At 42.1% G+C, this 23,977-nt stretch overlaps 2 protein-coding genes across 5 annotated transcripts in view; both read left to right on the top strand.

Moving 5' to 3' along the window:
* syne2b (spectrin repeat containing, nuclear envelope 2b) overlaps positions 1-16,806 on the top strand; it is an 81,449-nt gene extending 64,643 nt beyond the window's left edge. The window contains exons 63-80 of the mRNA XM_019264052.2: positions 180-2,247; positions 2,545-2,879; positions 3,297-3,441; positions 3,597-3,797; positions 4,044-4,303; positions 5,161-5,320; positions 7,715-7,870; positions 8,214-8,354; positions 8,928-9,104; positions 10,472-10,609; positions 10,766-10,951; positions 11,065-11,178; positions 11,324-11,476; positions 11,617-11,733; positions 11,857-11,991; positions 13,678-13,815; positions 14,397-14,474; positions 14,901-16,806. Coding sequence (XP_019119597.1) covers positions 180-2,247; positions 2,545-2,879; positions 3,297-3,441; positions 3,597-3,797; positions 4,044-4,303; positions 5,161-5,320; positions 7,715-7,870; positions 8,214-8,354; positions 8,928-9,104; positions 10,472-10,609; positions 10,766-10,951; positions 11,065-11,178; positions 11,324-11,476; positions 11,617-11,733; positions 11,857-11,991; positions 13,678-13,815; positions 14,397-14,474; positions 14,901-15,074 — 4,876 coding nt within the window. The 3' untranslated portion in view covers positions 15,075-16,806. The remainder of the gene's footprint in view (positions 1-179; positions 2,248-2,544; positions 2,880-3,296; positions 3,442-3,596; positions 3,798-4,043; positions 4,304-5,160; positions 5,321-7,714; positions 7,871-8,213; positions 8,355-8,927; positions 9,105-10,471; positions 10,610-10,765; positions 10,952-11,064; positions 11,179-11,323; positions 11,477-11,616; positions 11,734-11,856; positions 11,992-13,677; positions 13,816-14,396; positions 14,475-14,900) is intronic.
* Positions 16,807-19,122: 2,316 nt separating this feature from the next.
* The window catches only part of LOC104929860 (nesprin-2), a 74,715-nt gene continuing 69,860 nt past the window's right edge, over positions 19,123-23,977 (top strand). For all 4 annotated transcript variants that reach the window (XM_027278706.1, XM_027278704.1, XM_027278703.1 and 1 more), the window contains exons 1-3: positions 19,123-19,523; positions 22,836-23,054; positions 23,639-23,731. In XM_027278706.1, the coding sequence (XP_027134507.1) occupies positions 19,485-19,523; positions 22,836-23,054; positions 23,639-23,731 (351 nt within the window). In that variant the 5' untranslated portion in view covers positions 19,123-19,484. The remainder of the gene's footprint in view (positions 19,524-22,835; positions 23,055-23,638; positions 23,732-23,977) is intronic.

Here is a 23,977-nt window from a genome sequence, read left to right as displayed (position 1 = left end):
AAACTCACAACATACAAGCCCAGACAAACTAAAACTTAAGATCAAACAAAGAAGGGAAGACTCGGTCCTGGCCAAAGGGGGGCAGAGACCAGGAGCTTTAAATCTTTATAAAGCAATCTTTTTTATTTATTTACATTCAATGTAAAATAATCTCAACACTCCCTCCTGTTCCGTTCCAGGTCCCCAGAGGAGAGCAGCACCAAGGAAGCAGAGAGATTGAGCTCCTTACAGAGAAGTATAGAGGACAACAGGACAGTCCTGGGGGAGATGCTCGTGACCCATACCAAGTTGTGCCCCCATCTCAGCCGGTCTGAGCGAACAACTGCACAGGCTGAGCAGAGGAGCCTACAAGAGGCGTGGAGAGGCCTGGAAAAAGCTGTGGAGAGGATCTTGTTTCATACAAATATCAACGCTCATGAGACCAGCAGCCTCCTGTCCGTGTTATCAAGTCTTCAGGAACATTTGAAGACAATCGGCAAAGACCTTGAAACCAAGTCTGCTTCAGATACTCAGTGGAACTGCAAGAAGGCACAAGAGTTGATGGAGGCAAATGCTGAGGTTAAAGCTGCCCAACAAAAATACCTTCATTTGCAGCAGCTGTCAGAGGTAGTACTCCTCAGTTCACGGTGGGAGAAGGAAACAAAGGAGATACAGCAGGGTCTTCAGGGGGTTAAAGATGAACTTTGCCACACAGAAGAGTTGGTGTCATCCCAAACTCAGACCAGCAGCAACCCCATCATGGAGAAAATCATTGTAGTGATGAGGGATGGCCTTGCATGGGCAAAGCAGACAGAGAGTGACATTGAGGGCAGGAGGAAAAGGGTGGCTCTCCTCCCTGAGGAGGTGCACCGGCAGCTCAGAGATCTGAAGAAGCTGCAGTCTGAAGTCATGGCCAAACAGGGCCAACTGGATTCACTGGTAGAGGAGATGACAGAGTTCCTTCCACAGCTAGACCAGGCTGAGGAGGTGCCCATGGTGCGCTCAACTCTGGAATCCTTTGAGCAACTCTCAAAGTCGACCACTGACAAACTAGCCATGGCTGTGAGAGAGATAGAGTCAGGACTGCAGACCAGAGAAAAGCTGTCGGAGCAGATTGCTGACCTTGACTCCTGGGTTGTGGCTCATCTGCATAGAGAGGCCTCCAGGAGTTCAGATGATGAGCTCAGGACACCTATTGAATTTGATCGTAGAGTTCGTCAGGTCCAAGAGACCTTAGTTGAGGCTGAGAAACAGGCTGCTGTGTGTGAGGCTCTTTTAATGAAGACTAAAGACATTGCCTCTGAACTCAGCATCACAGAGAACTGTCAGCTTTCTAACAAGCTTACCAGTCTCCAGGAAGACATCCGAGCCATCAGCAGCTATGAGAAGGCCAACAAAAAGGAGCTGGACGAGCTCATCCAGTGTTTAGATTCAAGCAACAAGGACCTGGTCACTGTTGAAAAAAACATCAGGCAGATGTTGGTAGATCTGACTAGACACAGGTACCCCATCACAAGGGAGTCCCTGCAAGCTTTGGAGCCTTACAAACACATGATTTTGGAGCACAAGTCCCAGGTTGACTTCCTGCAGCCATGGATTCCCCAAGACAAGACAAGGGAACTGTACTCAATAATTGCTGAAATTCAAAGAAAAATGGCCATCGTGGAAATGAAATCCATAGAGCATGAGAGGTACCTGTACATGAGGCAGTGTGTAGAGGACCTCAGGGAGGACGTTGGGCAGCAGGGCCGCCAGACCAAAGAAGACAGCAAAGAGCCAGAGGAGAAGTACAAACTCTGTCAGACCCTGCTTGCCCAGATTCCTCTCATAAAGTATTTGTCTGAGGAGGCTCACTCTAAACTCCAGATGATTGCTGCTGACCTTTACCCCTCACAACTGACCACAGAGCGTCAGAGACTGAAACAAAACAAGGAGAGCATCGAAACCTTGGAGGTGACACTCTACAACAACCTCAGCATCATTGAGACCAAAATGCCTTATGAACTGGACTTTGACTCAGAGAAGAAAGCCGCTCAGGCTTTCCTCTGGAAGACCCAGCAGGAGCTCCAGATAATCCCAACGCTAGAGCCAAATGAAACAATGATTAAGAGCAAATACCGGAGAATCGTGTCTTTGAAAAGGACTGTAGAGTCAAGAATGAGAGCACTGGAGGTTCTAAAGCAAAAGAAGGGAAGCAGGCAAGGAAGCGAATTACAAAATCTGATGGACTTGAAGAAGGCAGTCCTCAGTGAATGTGACTCACATATGGCAAGTTGCATCATCATTGTTTGTTTTTCAAATGCGTTTTATGGGTTTGTCTTTTCAAAACAATCATAGAAAAGCATTTGAAAGTTAATTGACGATATGATTCTGTGTCCAAAGTAACCACCCTTTACTCAGCAGGTTAAAACAAACACTAAAGTAGAATCCAAGCCAGACCACATTCAGGTGTTGACAAAGCTAAGATCTTAGTAGTGATGCACGGTGACATGAAAACATCTATAAAATGAACTGAGAGCCGAGACTGGAACGCTCAGTTAATAATTTGTGTTTGTTGTGCTGTAGGGGGACATCACCCACGCCAGAGAGTCTTTAAGAAGCTACACATGTGCTGTTAGACAAGCAGTACAGTTTCTGAGTGACATCGAGGTCTGTCTGCTGCCACCGCAAGGCTCTGCTGGACTCTGCTCTGATAGACTGCAGGAGACCCAGCAGGCTTTGACCAAACTGCAGGAGCAGTTCCAGACACATGTGGAGCAGCTTCAGAACCAGGCCCCCCTGCATCCTTACTTGTGCCCCCAGAAGGTTGAGCAGCTCCAGGAGAATATTCTGAGCCAGCTCCTGGTGAGGATGTCCACTCTCCAGGCAAAGGGCCACATTCAACTGGAGTGTCTCAACAGGTAAACGCTCACAGAAGAAAGTCTGATATTTATCTATATGTATATATCTGTGTCTGCACATATATGAATACGAATATAAATTACTTTATTAATCCCCAAGGGGAAATTCATTTGTCTGTCAGCTCATCTGCCAATTGTAGAAGAATTGAAAAGACATATATCTATATATGTATATCTATATGTATCTATATGACAGTGTTAAATACAAGCAGAGAATTCATAATACAAATAATAACCTTCATTCATTGCATATCACATTAATTCAAAGACATCTTTTTAACGTGCTTGAGTAATCGATCAGAGTCAAAAAAAAACAAAAAACAAAAAAAAAAAACTATATATATAATTCAACAAGCTACATTGCCATTCTGTGCATTCAAATGTCTCTAATATTATCAATTTTTTGTTTTGTTTCAGGTGTGCAGAAAATCACAGAAAATACACAAAGTGTCAGGAGGAAATCATGCAGAGTGTGAAGAGCGCAGAGTACAGCCTCTCAGAGGTCATCCGTCAAAAGGTCATCTGCCTCGCTGACTGCACTGACCAGGAAACCAGGTTCCGAGTACGTATGAGACATGTCCACCTTGAGGGGGACACGTATTTTTCACCATTTTGTCACATTTTAAAGTAAAGTTCTGTTACGAAGTGAGAGCAGTAAAGACAGCTAAAAGCTAAACAGCTTTCTGATTTTCATCTGATCGACATGGCTCTCATCAGGCTCTGTCCGAGGAGCTGGAGTCCCTGCAGGGGCGTCTGGAGGAGCTGAAGGAGTGGTGTCCGGAGCAGAGCTGTTGTAGAAGCAGGGTGGCTACCGTGACTGCCCTCTGGAAACAGGTGTCAAGACTGCTTCGCTGCACACATGAGCTGACAGCTCGTAGTAAGCAGAGGATCGAAGAATGGAGCGAGATCACCAACAGTGTGAGTGAAACTGCAGATTAAACAGCTGCTGATTTCATGAATATCAAATAAAGTTTTTATTTGTTTACTTACATTACTATGAAGTTTTATTTATTTATTTATTTTTTAAAGATATTTGAGCATTATTTGACAGCTTGAAGACTGACAGGAAATGTGGATGGGGCGGATGCCCTACCAACCAAGCTAAATGACACCCCTACTCTAAAGTATTACTAAGATCATACTGTGTGCCGTCCCTCCTTTCAGGTGGAGAAGGCATCCGTTGTCCTGGAGCAGGTGGAGGCGGAGCTTCCAGACAACGCCGGGGTTAAGGCCTCCACCGAGGAGCTTCAGGACTTGCTGCAGTCCTGGGAACAGTACCAGGACAGACTGGACTGCGAACACCGAGCGCTGTCCGCACTGGAGCTGCGCACTGCCACGCTGCTGGGTGTCCCTGCCCACCTGGAAGAGGCTCCTCCCACTCCACTCTGCCAGCGGCTGCAGGCGATGCAGGCTCGATACAGCAGGTTAGACGCTTACTTACTTGCTTAAATAAGGTAGATCAAATTTGAGACTGGGTATTGGTGGGTCAGACTGGGTGCTGTTCCATTCAGGCCACACCTCCTCAGCTAGGACCAATCAGACACACCTAGCAACCACACACCTAGCTTTCAAATTAAATCAAATCAAATTTTATTTGTAGAGCTCAGATACACAGACGCACAGCAAATCATCAACTAACTTTAAACAGTAATGGAGATATGGTAGTAATAATGACAGTAATAATATATGTAGTGAACGTCATGCAGGACCACAACAGCAGCCCTGATCCACGAGAACCTGCTGGACGACAGAGCACAGAAACTCCAGGGAAGTTTAGTTAGTAACATGCATTAATGAGACATGTACCGTGCCTGACTAGGCATAACCCTGAGAGACAGAGAGAGACAGAGAGAGAGAGAGAGAGAGAGAGAGAGGAGGGAGGGGGATTCCCCTGGCAGTCTAATCCTATGGCAGCATAACTAAGGGATGACCAGATCCAGCCCTAACTATAAGTTTTATCAAAGAGGAAAGTCGTAAGTCTATTCTGTATGCTTTGCATACAGGACAAATTGAGATGATTTCCAAGCAAGTGTTAGGCTGCTGTCATGTGGAACTCAATTACCTACAAGACATTACCTTGCTACGCCTAGATAAACTGCATTGCCTCCAAGTACAGTGTTTAAACACATTTACAGTGACCTCACCTGCCAGGAGGCTCTGTGCTCGAACGTTAATTGTGGACATTGTTCTCCAACAAACTCTAACTTCACGGATTTCATTCAAGGTCAGAGGCTCTAAAGTTGTTCAATTGTTGGACGTATCTGTTTGTGTGTTTTCACAGTGTGAAGCAGAGGAGCAGGGAGGGTTTGGAGGCAGCAAGGATGGAGCTGGAGGAGAGAGAAAAGGTCCACATAGAGCTTCAGGGCATCCAGGTTTGGCTGGAGGCTGCAGATGACCTTCTGTCAGAGATGGAGCAGAGCAGCAGCACACAGGAGCTTCAGGTGGGACCTCAAAACTAATGTTCATCAGGCTTACATCACTAACTCCTGTTGGTTTTCTTGTTGCTTTGAATCCTAAAAAAGAGTTTTGGGTGTTAAAGTAAAGAAGAACAGCTTGGGAGACAGGTTCTGTTTGGGTCTCCACTCATTCTCATAGAAGCTGCTCAGTGTCCCTGGAAACCGAATAATCTTCTTGATCTTCTCTGATCTTCCACATGTACTTCCTCACTGTGTGTCCCATAGAGCAGACATGCTTGTCAATTGTGCTGTGCTGTGCCGCTAACTGTTTTCCCATTTAGCCCTCCATCAACTTGAATTCAGATAAAAAAATTATTCTGCCACTGTTTTACAGCCACTTCTTTCAAAATGTAAGCTGAAGGCAAAGAGTCTTTATGGCCAGGTGTGCATCATGTGATGGATGTCCTTACACAGGTGACGTGTAAATGTGGAGGCTCGTCGAGCTGTGGCGTGGCTAATACTCTCTGAACAAGAGAGAAAGTTCTTTGACAGCTGTCTGTGACGGTGGACGGGCCGTTGGAATTAATCAAGAACATTTATAAATCTTCCAGCGTCTTCACAACTTCAGCAGCCCATCGCAGTGCGCTCAGTGTGTGTCTCCCTGCAGCCGCTGGAGTGTGAATAACTGTGTCTCTAATGAGACAGGACAGTTTGGTCGTCTGCACTGAAAACACAATGATGCATTTGTATTCACTGCAGCCAGCGTTGTAGCTCATTTCTATTTTTATAAACAGTCCATGAAGCACGGTTGTCTTAATGCTCAGTTAGATGTCCCCAAAGACAACAAGAGCACACTGAAAACAATGCAGGACAAACAGTGTAACCAACATTGTGTACATTTGTTTGTCTCAGTCTTGATACAGTCAGCTCACAAATATCGTTAATATTGTTATGAATAAACACAGACAGGTGGAGGCTGTGGACTGTGTGGTAAATATGAAACGTCTGAATTTAACCGTTAGCTTGGCCTCAGGCCCGGAGTTCACTTGTGTGAACCCACCAACCCGCAGAATCACTATGCCCTTTGTCTTGAAACCTGAGCAGAGGCCAACTCCTCATCCACTCCAGCTTTCTCTCCTCACAGACACACACACACACACACACACACATGTCCCTTCCCATTGCAGAAGGTCTGTGTTGATGAAAGACCTGAACACCCCCCCTCGATTACCCCCATCACTCCCACTCCCCTCACCCCTCCTCTTGTACCAGACACCTTTTGTTCTGTGTTGTAAGTGGATCTTCCAGGTGGCCTTTGTAGCCAAGTCATTCCACACACACACACACACACACACACACACACACACACACACACACACACGCACGCACACACACACACACACACGTATCTACCTCTGTACTTGTGAGGACATAATACATACCCTAAGCCCTAAATTCAGTGTAAGCCTAATTGTAGCCTAACCCTGGAATAACCCTTAAAGTTTACAGATGCCACAGTTCCTCTGTAGCATCTGTAAATATAACAGAACCATAACAAGTCTGATTTTTAGGTTGGACACTAATAAAAAGAGAGTTTATTCTGTAAACAGAGCCTTATAAATCTGACACACCTGACCTTTAATGGTTTATTATTTTATTATTACTGTATATGTGTTGACATTCCCACTTTATTGAAACGTTCTGACCTTCAAACTGTCTAATCTTTTCTAAAAATGTCTAAATCGACGTCACTTTCCAAAAATGTACAGACCTGCCTGAAATGTCCTCATTCCACACATTTCCTCCACCTCCTCAAACGTAAATTGGTCCTCACAAAGATAGACATAAGAGAACACACACACACACACACACACACACAGTTTCCCATAGTGATAACAAGATGCACCTCCCTCTTCAGCGGAGCATCGGACATATTCAGACCCAGGTAGTCTCCTCTGTATTATCTCTCACATTTTAACACATGTTTTTATTTAATGTGTTTTTATTTTAGTTGAATCTCGTCGAGGTGGAAAGAGCTCACTTTTTTTATTGAAGGACTTTGAAGAGGTTAGACTCTGTTTGATGAAAGCAGGACAGGACAGACAGAGAGAGAGAGACTGACTACTAAACAAAGCACTGAGAGCTCACTCTTCGGAGAGAGATGTAGATGAGATCGATGTCTGCATCCTTTTGTTCCGAAACACTGCAAGAAATCTGCTGTTAGACTGAAAAATGACACACTTATGTAAGAATTACAGCCTTCCTGACAGAACCTGTGCTGCTGGTATGACTGCTTACAAGTATTATTTATTTTCGCTGTTGACCACCCTCGATGTAAATCAGTTTCTAGAGTTATCCGACTGCCTTTCTTATTTGTTTTTCCGTGTCAACTTCAGTCAAACAATCTCCCTCTCTCTCTCTGTCTCTCTCTGATTTTAGGAGGTTCACAGCCAGCTGTGTACCCAGAAGGCTTTGCTCCAGCGCATCATGGAGACCCTGAAGATGAAGTACAGCGACATGTACACTCTGGTACCAGTGGAGATCGAAGGCCAGGTGCAGGAGGTGAAACAGTCGCTGCAGCACGTGGAAGTGAAGGTACGTGACACGTTTGATCTGAGCTGATGTCAAACTGAAGAATTAATTGGCCCTTCAGGGAAATTTATTTGGAAGAAGTCTGACACAAGCAGAGGTGTTACAGATTGGAATTGCAAATTTCTGATTCTGCTTTTGGTGGCTTGAACCGATAATGAAATGGGATAATCATCTGTGTACGGCTCAGAAAGGAGAATAATAATTAAGATGGAAACTAGAAGATAAGTAGTAAATGCATCATTAACAAATTAATTTAATAACACAGCCAAGAAGAAAATCAGACAAACTGAAGACGTTTCCTTCTCTATGCACGTGTTACAATGTTTGTACCTGATTCCTCCATCAGGTGGGGGAGGCGTTGGAGAGGAGCGATCCTGTCAACAGGCTGGGGGCAAAGTTGTCTGAGATCCAGGCTGGCCTGAGGTCAGTTCAGAAAAGACTTGAAAAGAGAAGCCCCGATGTGACTCAAGCTAAGATCACTCAGAAGGTGAGTCGTGACGTTGAGGTGAGACAATAAAATGAGTCATAACATGATGTAATGATGTAATGTAAGTGGAAATGATTTCTGTCCTGATGATATCTGATATTTTTATAAAGCAAATAAAGATTTCAGTTTGTCATGTCGTGTAAAATCTAATATTAATATCAATATTCACTGGATCACTAGTTATTTCGGCTTCTATGCACCATGGTTATTGTAGTTTATTACAGAATAACTAAAATAAAAATATACAGGAAACAACTTTAGGTTTTGTTTTAGTCAGTTTGGTCAAATTTGTCAACAACTGCCTTCGTAAAGTGTTGTGTTTATGTTGTAAATTATTAAATCTGACAAATACCTCCCATGTTATAATAAAAAGAACTAATACTAACTAAGCTTAAGCTAATTATTTCTAAAGAATACTAAACAGAAATGAGCAAACATCTCTAAAATCAAATTATGACTCATACAAAACTATAATAACTGATATGCTTACACATGAAACCTGTGAACTTCATTACGTGTGTGTGTGTGTGTGTGTGTGTGTGTGTGTGTGTGTGTGTGTGTGTGCGTGCACAGCGTGTGTGGGATGAGCTGGACGTTTGGCACTCGTGTCTGGCGGCGTTGGAGATGGACATGCATGACTTGGAGAATCCAGAGGAGGCGCTGCACCTCACTGAAAGACTCGTGGAGGTCCAGCAGCTCCACTCCCAGCTGGCCAAACAGGCGGAGCAGAGGACAACGCTCATCAGCAAGGTCAGAATGACTTCACTTCCCTTCACTCCTCTGTTTCACATCTGAAAGCATCAGTGTTTAACCTGTTTATGATTCATGAGTCATAATTACAAGCTTGCTGTCTCCAGGTTTGTTTGGTGTCAAACAGCAACTTATGTCTAATGATGTGTTTTCTTTGTTGCTCTCATAATTTTTAAACCAAGCAGCCCAGACATGTTTAATTAATGCTTATACTGTTTGCTTTCAGTCATAACTGATAAACATCTCTTGTTATGTGTGACTCATATTTGTTCGTGAACACTCGTTAGCAGGCCGTTTAACGGTGTCATTAGGAAACAGTCAATGATTCCCTCCTTACAAAATGTGTTACCCCACATGTACAGTAAATATCACCATGTTGTGAAATTTATGAGCTGGTATTCCAGATTTAACTCCCTAATTATTGTCTCTGCAAAGACGTCTGATTTCTGTCATCCGCGTTTTGATAATGTCCTCGGAAACTCTTTATTTGGATAGTCTGCCTATGTTATGGAGAATTCCCCACACTCTGTTTTCAAAATATACAGTTTGCTATAATAAAATAAACTTATATACCCCATTATATTAACATTGAATAGTTAGTCTTAGTCTGAATAATTATATTATCACATATAATCAGTACTGGTTGTGAAAACATATACTAGCATGGGGAACAATAAATGTAGAACTCCTCAGAAATAATGGTGTCGGAGGAGTGAAAGTCCTCAAAAGACCCAAAGTAACAGCATCAAGCTTTAAAGTAAAAGAGACGTGGTCTTGAATCGAGGCCCTGAGGGGCCGCAGGCTTATGAAGAGTCCTGAATCAGGCCTCATGGCCTGATAACGGTATGTGCTTATATAGCCACAGGAAATGCAAATCAGTAAAATCCAAATGTGGAGGAACGGAAGTAAAAAGTGTTGATGCCGTTATGTGGGTGTAAAGAGAGAGAGGAAAGCTGGACGAGCTACTTTGTCGTCAGTTCGATTCTGGAGTCAACTCGGGTTTACTTCTTGTCGATGAGTAAACTCTGTTACTTAAATTCTTTTTAAAATCTTTTTTTGTCCTTTCAAGACTCCTGTAGCTCTTACATGTAACATGTTGGAAACATCTCCAGTATTTGTATCATTTTAGCAGCTTATTAGTTGAGATTCAACAGTTTTCTGATATTACACCACTGTGTTTAAGGTTTGGTTGGTGTAAGCACATGAATGTTCATGATCTGCCAAACCTCTACGTGAAACAGACACTGCTGAAATGTTAGCAACACTATAAACACTCTGTAGGTGAATGTGTAGTAGTTTGAGTCACACAGTCAGTTTGTTTTCTTGATCAAGCTTATCATTTAAATATTGTTTGTGTTTCTGCTCAGATTCATAATTGGCTTCAGGAGCATCAGGAGATGATCAAGAGCTCTAAGAGTTGGATGGCTGAGGCTCAGTCGTGGCTCGCTGCCCCCTGCACCTACACCACCGCTAAAAGTCTGAGCACCAATGTTCAGGCTCTGCAGGTTGGTTCACTGAACTGTGGTCTGTCTTTTCAACACTACCCTCTCTTTATGCAACACTTCACTTTAATCTGTTACTCCATTCAGTTTGGTTAGAAAAATATCAAGCATTCCAAAAATTCAAATCAAACAAAAATTGATGTTCATCTTGTGTTGCAGATGGTGTTGGACGACTCGGCACAAATCCGAACCACTCTACAGGGCTTCAGCTCGGTCCTGAAGGAAATGTCACAGGTTTGTGACATCACAACTCTCCAGGAACAACTGATCGAAGCTGATAGCCAAGTGGCCAACGTTCAGGACAGCTTCATTGCTCCTCTGTCTCAACTGGAGCACGCTGCGGCCGTGAGTCTTCAATCTGTAAACCTGTATTTCTTTTATTCTTCTTAGCTTGTGGCTCTGCTCATGTAGCATTCTGTTTGTGTCTTGTAAATATTGATTGATCTTGTGCTATCCAGGAGGTGGAAGCCATTGAAAGTGAAGTCAAGAAGATGGAGGATGATGTGGCTGAAATCAAGACCATACTATCATCTCCAGAATCTTTCCCCAGCCCCAGAGAAGAAAGCCTCAAGGTGAGATGTGGAGATGTGATGAAGGAAACATCTTTTTCGTCAGTGGTTTTCATTGGATATCAACTTGGTGTCATTGTCTTATGTCTTTGTTTTAGGATGAAAAAAGAAACATCTGTTTTTCTGAATGCCTTTCTTATATGTGCAGGCTGTGGAGCAGAGGATCCAGTCTATGAGGAGGACTATTGCAGAAATCCAGAAGTGTAAACCAGACCTTTGTCTTCCAGACAAGTCTGAAGAGACTCTGACTGTCTTTACTGTAGTGGACCAGCTCCAGACCATGCTGCTGGAACTGGAGAAGGTTAGTCAGTCAATCAATCAATCAATCAGTCAGTCAGTCAGTCAGTCAGTCAGTCAGTCAGTCAGTCAGTCAGTCAGGCGGACAGGTACTTAAACTAGAAGTTTACATTCACTGAACCTTCTGCTTTACTCTTTTTGTAGAAGGTCCCTGCTCTGTTCATCCAGCAGCCTCCCACTCCAGTCCAAATCAAAGCTGTGACGGCCCATGAGATGACCTCTCAACCTCAGTTCCTGAAATCCACTTTGGTGGAGGCTGAGGTGAGTTTGGTTCACAGCGTTATATTAAAATAAATTAAACTTTTTGACTTGTTAATCTTATCAAAGCCTTAAAGTCACCAGGAATAATCAGTTTAACAACAACTGCTTTGTGCTGTCTCTTAGGAGGAAGAGGAGCAGGGCCAAATCAGGATCGCCCATGTCGAAGTCGACGTTCTGAGGCGATCCGGAGCCACACTGCTGACTGTGGAGCAGTCTTCACCTGAACAGAGAAAGTCCTGGACACCTGAAAGCACTCAGGTAAGGAAGCCAGAGAGACATCCTATTTTTGAACACTGAAAGAAACAACCAAACTAATATTTACATGCGTACGATCTTCAGTGTGTTTCATTCACATGAAAGTAATCACTGGATAATAAAAGTTTTGAATATAAAGTACTCACTGCCTGACGCCTTGAAAGATGACACTTATGGTTTGTAAGAAGTGTGGAGTGATTGTACTAACATGTATCCTCACCCGTTCCTCCATGTGTTAACAAAGTTATTTAACATATCACAAATGTTGTGTTTGTTCCCTGCATGCTTAAAACTACTAATCTTTTCTCTTACAAGTTATTATGAATTCAGTACATAATGTTAAAAGTGCAGATTGTGGGACATCGAGTTGAAGTTTGCAGTTTGCTGCGGACTCATTGGCAGGAAGACATTTACCAAAAACTGGTCCTCATGTTCACCTCACCAGCTGCTGTCATGCTGATGTAATATTTCTGACACAAAGACTGGTGTTGAGTTTTAATGTTAATTTACTATAAGCATCATAGCTAAATGTCCCTAAATAAACTATAACACTCTCTGAGCACCCAGTCACAATGCAGCAGTTCATGAGAAACCATTCAAATATATTTATTTGCATTGTTAAGAAATCCTTACCAAATTTCATTGAAATCAAGTTTTTGAATATCCATGTAATGAACAAACACCAAACACCTCACATACCATCTCTTTCAGAGATTATAAAGGTTAATACATACACTGTATGGCCCAAAGTCAGTGACACCTGAACATCTCACCTATATGAGCTTGTTGAACATCCAATTGTAAAACCATGGGCACCATGAGTTGGACCCCCTTTTGCTGCTATGATAGCCTCCACTCTTCTTGGATGGCTTTGGACTGTCTGCAGGAATTTGTCCAAAGGTGTTAAATGGGAGTGACTGAAGAATGAGTTCAGGACTCTGTGCAGGCCAACCATGTCTTTATAGACCTTGCATTGTGCAAGGGCCTTTCCCTGTTACCCCAAAGTTGGAAGCGCCCAGTTGGCTCTCAAACATTTTATACCGTATATATCGTCAGTATAACTGAAGTCAAAACACAGCAGCAAAGGCTGGCCCTGTTCAGCATGGATGTTTCACACAGAAGGCAGGTTTATTCCAAATAAGAAGATCATTTATGGTTGACTCTTGTTAAACCCTGAATGGAGCTGGTTCCAGTACCAGGGCCACAGGGGTGGAAAAGGGGTATTCCTGATTCACACTTCCCTGCCACATTTTAGCTTGCAACTAATCATGGCTGTAAGCCCGCTATGCACTACCTACATGACTATGTGCCTAACCCAAGCCATGAAAATGCTCCTAAACCAATAAACTTTACAGCAGGCACCATTCATTGTGGTTGCTAGCGTTCAGATCAGGAAGGTCTAAAGGTGGCATTGTATGACAGTGCAGTGTTTAAAGTTAGCAAGCTTTTTACGACCTATTCTAAAGGAAATTTTATGGCAATCTGCTGGATTTTATGCACCATTTTGTAACGGGTGTGGCTAAACCACCTAAAATCCACAATTAGTCGGTGTGTCTACGGACATATAGTGGCCACATATAAAAGTAATAAATGACATTAGTATTAGCAGCAACAGCTTGCAGCTCGGTGTCTCAGAAGCACTTTTGACCATCCCCACATGTGACTCTGCACATGGTGTTTCCGTGTCAGCAGCGGGAACATGGAGGCGTGCTCCAGGCTGAAGAAGCCATAGAAAAAAAAGGGAGGAGTGAGGAGCAGAGAGTGGAAGAAGGTGGAAGAGGTGTTTTATGGTGGCTCTGGGATACTTTCCTTGCCGCTTCTCCAGAGGTAACAAAAATCATGAGCTGCTGTGGAAAAAAACTTTAATCCATTTTCTTCCTGTCTTCTACAATCCTTTCAGTAACCTCTGTTTTGGAGTTCCTTGTGACCCAAGGTCAGCTACCTACAATGGGAGATTATTTTATATTGATACCTGAGACTATATGACTAATCCCAGTGGAGTAAATCCTGATGATCTAGTTCCAATTAAATGATCAAACTATTTGACTAAGATCAGATCTTTTTTGACCTGGGTCACTCTGTTCTCCACATCATTGCTGGCAGTGAGTTCCTCGCCTCTACTACCACCTTAACTGCTTGTTGCTTCTAACCCTTCTCTGATCTTTAAAACATCTCTTCAGTCACTGCAGTTTCCAATCCCATGTACTCTACTTCAACCTTCTTGTATTTTGTTCTTCCTCTAGAGGGCAGTATTGAACAGTGTTTGTTATTAGTGTAACAGCGCCATAGATGACTGAATTCAGTTAACTCGTAAAAGGTTACCAAAAACGTTCTCTCTTGTAACCGTTTAGCATTTTGGGTTGATTGTGTATATAGATTTTTTGAACTTGTATCATTGTTGGTGTTAGGAACCTCTGGTTGTCCCAGAAGAGACTGCTGAAGCTGCTACTGAACAAAGCACTGAACAGACTGGAGAAGATAGGCCGGTAAGTTAACTGTCCACACTGTCAAACAACATCATCATTGACTCGTGTTGTTAAAACGTTTTATCAAATCCAATCAAAAGACCAAAAACAACAATGAACTGATCCTTACAAGTAGTCGGTATATCCAAAACCTGATATGTTTTATTCAAAAAAGCTCTATTGTTGAACAAAAACAAATAAAAACGCAGAATAAATTTTGAAAATTGCTGATAAGATCCCTTGAATTTGTTTTACAATACAGCAGGTTGTACAAGATTACAAAAAAGAGATCTCAATAACATTAGAGATTGTAATATAAATCCATAACATTGATGTATCAGTAAACATGTGATTCCGTATCTCTTGTGGTAACCCTGTGAACTAAATGATCATTGAATTTAACTGACTGACCTGATCGATCTTCTAACCCCGCTCATGTTTCTTCAGGATGTTGAGGGCCCCACTGACACCACAGAAGCAAGTTCATCAGAAGCTTTATCAAAACCGCTGGCCACAGTCACAACTCAGTCACTGCCTGAGAGCATGGTAAACACTCAAGCCTCCACCATAAACGTCTCCAAATCCGACTCTGGAGCCCAGCAGAAATGTGTAGTCTCCTAGATGTAGAACTTGTATGACTAGAACTTCTCACTGCTTCTTGATCTAAGCACTTTCGACTTCTTCTAGAGCCGACCTAAGATCTCACATCTATTCTGAGACTAATCCTAGAGCCCACAATGTCTTCTAGAACCCATCGTAGAATTCCCATTGTGTTCTAGAATCAAAGTCAGATCTGTCATTCCTTCTAGAACCAAGCCTAGAACATCAGTGTTTACAGTCTATCGTCGGTCTCTCGGCTTCTTCTAGAGCCAACCTTAACTCTCGAATCAAGACTGAATTTCAAAGCGTTCCTCTCTTCTATAACAAACAAATGCAGAGCTCTAGGATCTAGAGACAATGTCATCTAGAAACAAGGCTTCCTCTAGAACTCTTTCTTGATTCAACTTGGACCTTCCTGTGTCTTCATCAATCCTAGATTTAAAGGCTTTATCTCAAATCAACTTCTAGAGCTGTATATGTCTTGTAGAATTATTATTTTCCTAGAATCAAATCTAGAGCCCTAGAAAGATTCTGGTACTAAGCCAGGTTCCAGGCTCTTCTAGAAAGTCTCACTTTTAAACCCTCAGTGCATTTACATGGCATGATGTGGAGAATTCCAGATATTGGCTTCCAGCAGTTCAGAGATGTTGACATTTTGTCAGACATTTGGATTTATTATCAGTGTTTCTTACTGCATTATGACTAATCGAACAGAGGATATGATAGTATAATTAAATTAGACGTGTGCCAAAGATCAACTTTTTTCCAAGTTGATTTGTGTTTACATGAAGGACTACTGAGCTCGTCCATACTCAGAGTAATTCTGCCCATTCATTGACATGTGGTCACCAGTGAGATGACACAGCAGATTATTTGCAACTATGTGAGAAGTGGTTGGCAGGGTGATGGTTACTATTTTACCAGAAAGCAGACTTATAGTATTTAGCATGTGGGGTGGACGGTTTTAACAGTCTGTAATAAGCTTTTGCATGGATCTGAATTCTGATGGGTTGATATGTTTTTATAAAAGGCAGAAACAAAGTGTACTAATAGACATATTTTGTGAATGATGTTTTCTAATGTATCATATAGGAAATGGTGTTTTAAAATAGATTTGATTGTCGGCCTTTCATTTACTATCTGAGCTCATTTGCCAGCAAATGCAGAGTATATCTGTCAAAATAAACTCTTGTTTGCTTGCTTATATGCATCTGCAATTCTTATTTCCATAAGTTGAACATGACAATTAATTGGTGTTGTACAGAGCTGATTGATTAACTGGGTAATTATGACTTTAATTGCTCAGTCACTGCCTGGCAGCAGGGGAGAGAGTGGAGAGAAAATCACGTTCGCTCTCGACAATGCAGCTTTTTTACCTTTTCTAAGATAACTGATGGCCATGAAAATGCACTGGTTTGACATGATTACTGATTAACACGCTGTTGTTGGCAGGTGAAAACCACATAATTCAAATTTAGTCTTGGTTTAGTATTAATCAATTAAAAGGATTGTACTCAAATAATAATAAAAAAAATGTTGTACTCGCTCGTGCAAGATGTTTTAAAGCTTTGTCCTTGCAAGAAGCTTCAGTTTTTGAGATACATGGTTTTCACCTGAAAGCAGCCGTACTGAGATGTCTTAAATTACATAGCATGTGCTGTACTTTTACCTTGTTCCACTTTTGTCTTTCCATTCTGTCTACATATCCAAACAAGAGCACAAATACAAATAAACCCACATCAGTGATCTACTCCTCCGTCTCTCTTTCTCTGTGTCAGGAGCTCATGAAGGGACAGAGGGGGCTTGCATGGAGGGGGGATGATGACCCAGAGGGGCTGAAGACATACATAGTATATACACAGAGCACACACACAAAACACACAAGACACAAAAGATTTATGTACACCTAAAGAGGAAATCAAAGAGGGCAGTGAGGTGGACAGCGGTGTGTGGTCAATGGAGATGTCTCAAAGACCGGTGCTGCCAACATCTGGAGAAGTTCTGGTAAACTGTGAAAGTCCTCTAGAAACAGCAGAAAACACACCTGCACACACAGCCTCTCAGCTCAGTGTAACAGTCAGACTGCAGCGACACAATCACACCGAGGACCTGCATCCTGCAGCTGCCCCGGTAATCAAAAAGAAATAAGATCAAATCACCCTTACCACTCCTGGTTCCAGCATGATACATGAATAAAAGCACCGTCCTCCTCCTAACCCTCTAACTGTGCAGGAGTGGATGTCGAGTTGGGGTCTGGTTGCACTTGAATAACTCACTGATGGACTGAGTTGAAAAGGCTGATGTTCATTTACAAGATAACCAATGACTTGTTGATTTACTGGTTGATTTTATGTTTGACCTTTTACACAACCTCTGAGTCTGGTGTGCAGGTTGCACAGTTTTTGAGTTTACTCACACTCAACCCTGGTGAATGCTGTTTCACTTGCATTTACCTTTAAGGCATCTTTGTTACATTTTTGCATTTACATTTGGGAATTTATTTTCAAACAGAGCAGAAGAAATATCAAGAGGAACATTATTTAAAACTGTTTGAAATTGTATTTTGAAACTCAGAATTACTAATTATTAATTAATTACGTGGTTTTGAATTGAATAGAATCATCTATTTAATTCTTCTAGAGCAAACTCCAAAACCCCTTCTTATACACTGCGACCAAACTTCAGACTTCTTCTGAACTTGTCACATTTTCTAAAGGAAAACACAGAGCCACTGTCATCTAGAAACCTCTCATTCTTCCTCGATGCAGACTTGGACTATCCTGTGTCTTCTAGCAGTATAGATTTTAATGCTTCATCTAGAATCTTGTAGAACAACCCATTGAACTTCTACACTCGGATCTAGAGCAGTCATGCAGCCACAACCAATCCTCAGAACTCGTCACATCTTTTAGGAGCAAATCCCGAGTACAAATTTCTTCTAGAACCTGTGTTAGACTTCTCGGTTCTAGATTCAACTTTAAGTCTTCTCCATGGCACATACACACTTAAAGGTTATCATGCATCAGGGATTACTTCCTGCCTATGCGGCCCACTGAACATGTACAGTAGAGTTTGTCTGAGCTTCCACTCGACCACCGACTTGACTTTACACTGTGATGACGTGAAATATTCTTGAATCACTTTTATTTGCTTAACAAAGGTTTTACAAATATTAAACCTCCATAGATCAAAAATTCATCATAGGATTTCTTATGTCCCAAAATGCTGATTTTCCCAGAAACAATTCTAGAGCCCCTGGAGAACCTAAACACTTTGTTTACAGCGGAAATGATAGTTTCTATCAGTGTTTCTTACGACAGTCTGGACTGTTAAACATGTTGTGTTTTCTACATAACACAGAAGGGGGGAGCAAAAACATTTTCAGAACATCATTTTGCAATTCAGAGGCACAAAGTATTCATTTAAAGGAACAATTCAAGGTTGTCTCAATATTAGATAAGAAATACTCTCCCCTAACAAATAGAGGCCTGTTCATATTCACATTAGAGTGGAGTGACATGAAAGCCTTTGTGAATAATCCTGACATTTAAAGAAGGCTTGTTGACTCTTGGTCTTCACCTCCTATTAAGGCTGCATCAAATCCACAGGAGGAGGTTTTTTTTGGATACTGTGTGCACAGAGCTTAGTCATGAGAGTTTGAACCTGCACTGTGCAAAATGCTAAAAAAGGAAAAAGTCTAAAGGAGGAGAGGATAAAACAAAGGAGCACTGAGAGCTACAGATGAAGTTGTGAGAGAATAACAGGACAGATGAGTGACAGTTGGAGACAGTTGGAGGAGGAAGTCGAGAAGTGTTTGTGTTCTGTGTTTACTGCTTACTCAGCTCAGCCGGCCCTCGGTCTCAGCTCCACCCCTGTTAGCCCGAGGCCTCTTTTCTTTCTCTCTCTGTCTCTCTGTCATTCTCTCTCACACACACACACACACACACACACACACACACACACACTCTTCCTGTGAAAAGAGTCGCTGTCACTGGAGCCCTGCCACCGCTCCAGGAAGTGGTTTCGGCCACAGGTGGGTGGAGTGGAGAGGGAGAGAAAGAGGAGAGACACTAAAGAGCGAGGGAAAGAGATAAGCAGGCAGGGTGGAGGCTTGTCTGTTTGGATCAATATTAGAACCTGTTCAGGTGGAGACAACTTTAAGCTACAGCGGGAGTTCAGCTCTCACCCCCTGCTCCTCCCCCCTCCTCCTCCCCCTCTCTACCTGCGACCCTGGAGCAGAAAGGTTCAGCCGGGTGTGTTGTGTTTGTGTCCCAGGCCCCCGAGGAGCCTCAGTCAGCCGGGTCCCAGCCCGGGCCCAACCCAGGTGAAGGTGTCCTCCATGTCTGCCTGGAGAAGGTCGGCCAGCTGGAGCTGTGGCTACAGGAAGCCCAGAGGAGCCTGGTAGCCTCCGGAGCTGCCGGTCCATCGACCATGCAGGACGGCGTGGAGCAGCAACTCCTCACCTGCCAGGTAAGCTCCGCCCACCAGGTGAGCAGGTCACTTCCTGAGTTCAAACTGGGTCAGACGAGGCTGAGATTATATATATATAACTTTTATATTTTCAGATGTCCAGATCACATTTAGCTGCTGTTTTAAATGTATTTCAGTGTGAAGCAGTTTCAGTCACTCAAACACAGAAAGAAGTGTCACACCGACCTTTAGTTCACGTTTGAACTTTTAGATTTCATGTCAGCTCGACCAAATCACAGCTTCCATCAGAAAACACCACAGTTATTTGTGACATTTACAACAAAATTCAAAATTTAAAAATAAAATGTGATATTTGCTGAAATATCAGGACAGAGTATTATTAAAGTATCTCTGTATTCTGAAGCACTGCAGGTTACATGTCAGATTTTTTAAATGCCTAACTCCTAAAATAATATTCATTTATAAGTTCAATAAAAAAACTGTAAACTCTCATTAAGTGCTGTGAAACCTCTCAGGAGAATCATGATCATGATGATCGAAACAAGCACAGACCGTGTTCCTCTTAACAAAAAGACACAGAGACACAGACAGTTCAATGCAGCCGTAACGTTGTCTCAATGTTGTTACGCCGTCATGACGAAACAAGAGACGAGTCATTCTAAACACTTGAAAAGTATCTGAACTGTTTTTGGAGACATAGTTGAATAAATCTGAAACAAGATTTGAAATCACATCATAATTATAACATTAACTCATTAAAAGTTAGTTTTTTAAATGATCACAGTCTGAGATCATAAACCTGCTTCTGTCAGGTCAGCGAGTGCCAGACAGTCATACATCACTGCTCGAGTCATGTGACTCTACAAACATTTCAAGTTGTGCAACGTCACTTCAAGAGCAAAACATGACTCATGACTCATCTCCAAATTCTTGCAGCTCCTTTCAACATGCTAACTCAGAAACATATTTACCACAGTGAGATTACACTCACTATAAATACTGATTTATATGAGATCTCAGCGTCATTTAACGAACGACCAATCAGAGCTCGTGCTGTGGCTCTGTGGGTGGGACCGAAAATTTTAATTTATTGATCTAAATTTGCCACAAAGTGATGAATTTATAATTTAAAACAGAAGAAGCAAATGTAATGATCTCACTCTTTAGCAACATTTTGAATGTTTAAAGTTTATTAACTGATCATAGAGTCGTAGTTAATTATTGCAGGTGTACAGTCCAGACTCTCATCAGCTAACAGCAGCTACATGTAAGAGCAGCTAGGACGTCACATGACTGAAAAGATTAGAACGTATGATTCAGTTTAATTGAATTAAACGTTTATTTTAAAGATTGATTCTTAACTGACCTTTTCTTTTTCTTTGTCTGTGCAAAGCTTCACATTAATACATGAACACATACAGCACGCTTCTGTCTCATGAAATAATAATCTTGAAGAATGTTTGAATATCTGTATTTTGCTTTAATAATGATACCATGTTTTTAATTCAAACATCAGTCTCTGCTGTCAGCCGTCCTGAATGAATCATGTCTCCTGCTGCATCTTACTGTTACTTCCTTCTTCCGCTGTTCTCAGATCAGTCTCAGTGAGCAGAGTTTGTTAACCGTCACCTGCTCTGATTTGACCTGTGTCTGTCCGTCTGTCAGTCTGTCAGTCTGTCTGTTCACAGAGAGACTTCTGGAGAAAGTGAAAGAACAATCGTCTTGTTAAACATTAACTCAGAGCTCGACTTCAAACATCCGACAGCGACTCTTTGTACAAGCTTTGAGTTCAGTGAAATCGTGTTAAACATCGGCTCTTCTTTGGTTCTTATCAGAAAACACAGGTGAACAAACATTCGAGGATATTTGCATTGAGGGCGCAGCGTGGCTGCAGACATGGTGACCGAACTGGCAAAGATCAGGATGTCAGAGATCAGCTCGAGTGTTGAAGTTGTAAACTTTGTGAAACAAACACGTCTGCAGAAGCAAACAGCAGGCACAGCGGAGGCATGGCTACCATCACTAATTTAACATCAATAACTGTGCAACATCAAGTTTTTATGAGCTGCAATAATAAATCTTACACTTAAACTTAAAATCACCAATTTAATGATTTAAACAGCAGTGATGATAATCAAAATATCTGTGATGGAATTTTTATTTTCACAACGTATTTGTGACTCTCTGCAACCTCTTAGTCTATAAATAAAATAAAAATGTTACCAGATAATAAACATGAATCCATCCGTCATCTGTAACCGCTCATCAGGGTCACAGTGATCCAGCTCATCACAGGGCACATAGAGACAAACAACCCTGATCATATTTTTATAAATGATTCTCTTTGACATGATGATTCTCTGAGTGCTACTTTACAGCGATAATCATTTTTTAAAATATTTTTTTCAAACTACACAATTACCGACTATGTACGAACTTGACTTGTTTTCATCCGTGTGCTCAGCTGCTGACTTTATTTCTGGTCCTTAAAAAGACATTTTGTTCAGTGTGTGTGACATTTTGATGAAATCATCACTAAAAGGAAAATATATGAAGTAACACTTTGATTAGAAATGACATTTTACGTCTCTCAACACTGAGACATCAACAAAACTGATGTTTGGACCCAAAAAATGTTTCATAAATTCTGTTACATCACATATTAAATGACTGAATTAATTGATGTCAGGGTGGGTAATAACACTGTGTGTGAGAAAATTTCACTGCTGGGACTTCATTTACAAAATGACTGTAGTTGCAGAAACTGAATGAATACATCTTCAGCCAAAAACATAAATGACTATTCTGTAAATATACATTCCATATACATAACCTCTCCTGCGCTTTGTAGTTTTCAGATCAGTGAATGGTCACACGCTGTCGCACAGGTTGATTAAACTCTAAAACTCTCATGACAAAGTAAAATATGGATATTTTATGAGTTTATCTCATGATTAATGTCAAAACTGAGTTCACAAAGTGACTCCATTCATCATGCAGAGTAAAAAAACAAGCATTACTGGCTACTGACTGTAGACATACTTTTCAGCCCTCGCAGGCATCATTCATTCAAAGCTTCGGCAGGTGACTTCCTCCCAGGATTCCCTCCGTGCTGACCTGAGAGTGAAACTCGAGCCTCCATTAAAGTTTCAGAGGTTAAAGCGTCACACGTCACATTTGAACGAAGCTTTGTGGGCAAACAAACAGCAGCTGATGAGATCTTGTCTCCTATTATCCCTGACCCAGATCAGCCTCAAACATCATGTACGAAGTGTTTTATTCACAGCTGACCTCAGATCTGTTCCCACAAAGATGTTTACACCTCGGCTTCCTGTGTGTGTTCATGTGCAGGAGATGTTCCTGGAGATCGAGCAGAAAGTCGTCAGCCTGTCGGCGCTCGACCGGCAGCACCAGGATGAGCTGGGAGCTGTGGGCGCCCAGCACGAGGCGGCCGAGCTGCTCTCCTCCAAGCTGGAGCTCCTGAAGGCCAACCTGGTCTGCTTCCAGCAGCTGCTCCAGGACAGGCAGGGAGAGGAGCGAGGCGTGGCACACAAAGAGCCACAGGAGAAGGTACAGCCAGTCTGAAATACTGTCAATGCTCGTGTGTCGGGTCAGTATATTTTATAATAAACAGATATAATTTGACCCTTTGATGAAGTGACCTGTCCATGGTGTTTTTAATTTAGATACATTTATTCATTCAGGAAAAATTCAAATGTTTAGTTCAGTTTAAAAGCTGTTGCTGCTGCAGACTGCAGAGCTGATGGTGCCGTGTGCCGCAGTCACTCCCTGATAATTATTAACACGTTTGCAGATAAACCTCCACAGGCTCACAGATCTGTTCAGGTTCTGAAGGTGCCAAGCAGAGGCACGGGTCACGAGTCTGAGGGCTGAGGCCGAGGCCTGCCCGTCACTCTTAGTGATTTAAATGATTGTTCCAGTTTTAACCAGAGCAGTTAACTCCAAGTTAAGTCCACAGCTTCAAACACCAAAACACATCTTCAAGGTGCCAATCGATGTGCACTGTTACAAACTTTAAACACAGATGATCAGATAGATGATGATGAGAATGACAATGAAGTTGTTGACTACAGTTATGAGTTTTGAGCTTTTAGTTTTTCCTCCATGTCTCTCCTTCACCTGTTTGTCCTCAGGAGTCGAAGCTGAGGCGCAGCGGCAGCGTTCAGGAGATCTTCTCCTCGCCGAGAAACAAACTGCTCAGACAGAGCAGCCTACAACAGCAGAAGGTACAGACTGCTTCACGCGAGGCTTAACAGCCCTTATCAAGCTGTGTTAGACCAGTGGTCCCCAACTTGTTGTCTGTTTGGTTGATTGTTGTTGTTATTTGTTGTTTGATTGTTGTTTGTTTATTTGAGTGTTTGTGTTTGTTTAATTGTTTATTTTTGTGTTTGTTTGTTTATTTGAGTGTTTGTGTGTGTGTTTGTTTAATTGTTTATTTATTTATTTCATTGTTTATTTGTGTGTTTGTTTAT

This window comes from Larimichthys crocea, chromosome V (genome assembly GCF_000972845.2).
Source record: "Larimichthys crocea isolate SSNF chromosome V, L_crocea_2.0, whole genome shotgun sequence".
In the NCBI taxonomy this organism is placed as follows: Eukaryota; Metazoa; Chordata; class Actinopteri; family Sciaenidae; genus Larimichthys; species Larimichthys crocea.
Note: the sequence above shows the minus strand (reverse complement) of the source record. Positions and strands in the feature narration are given on the sequence as shown.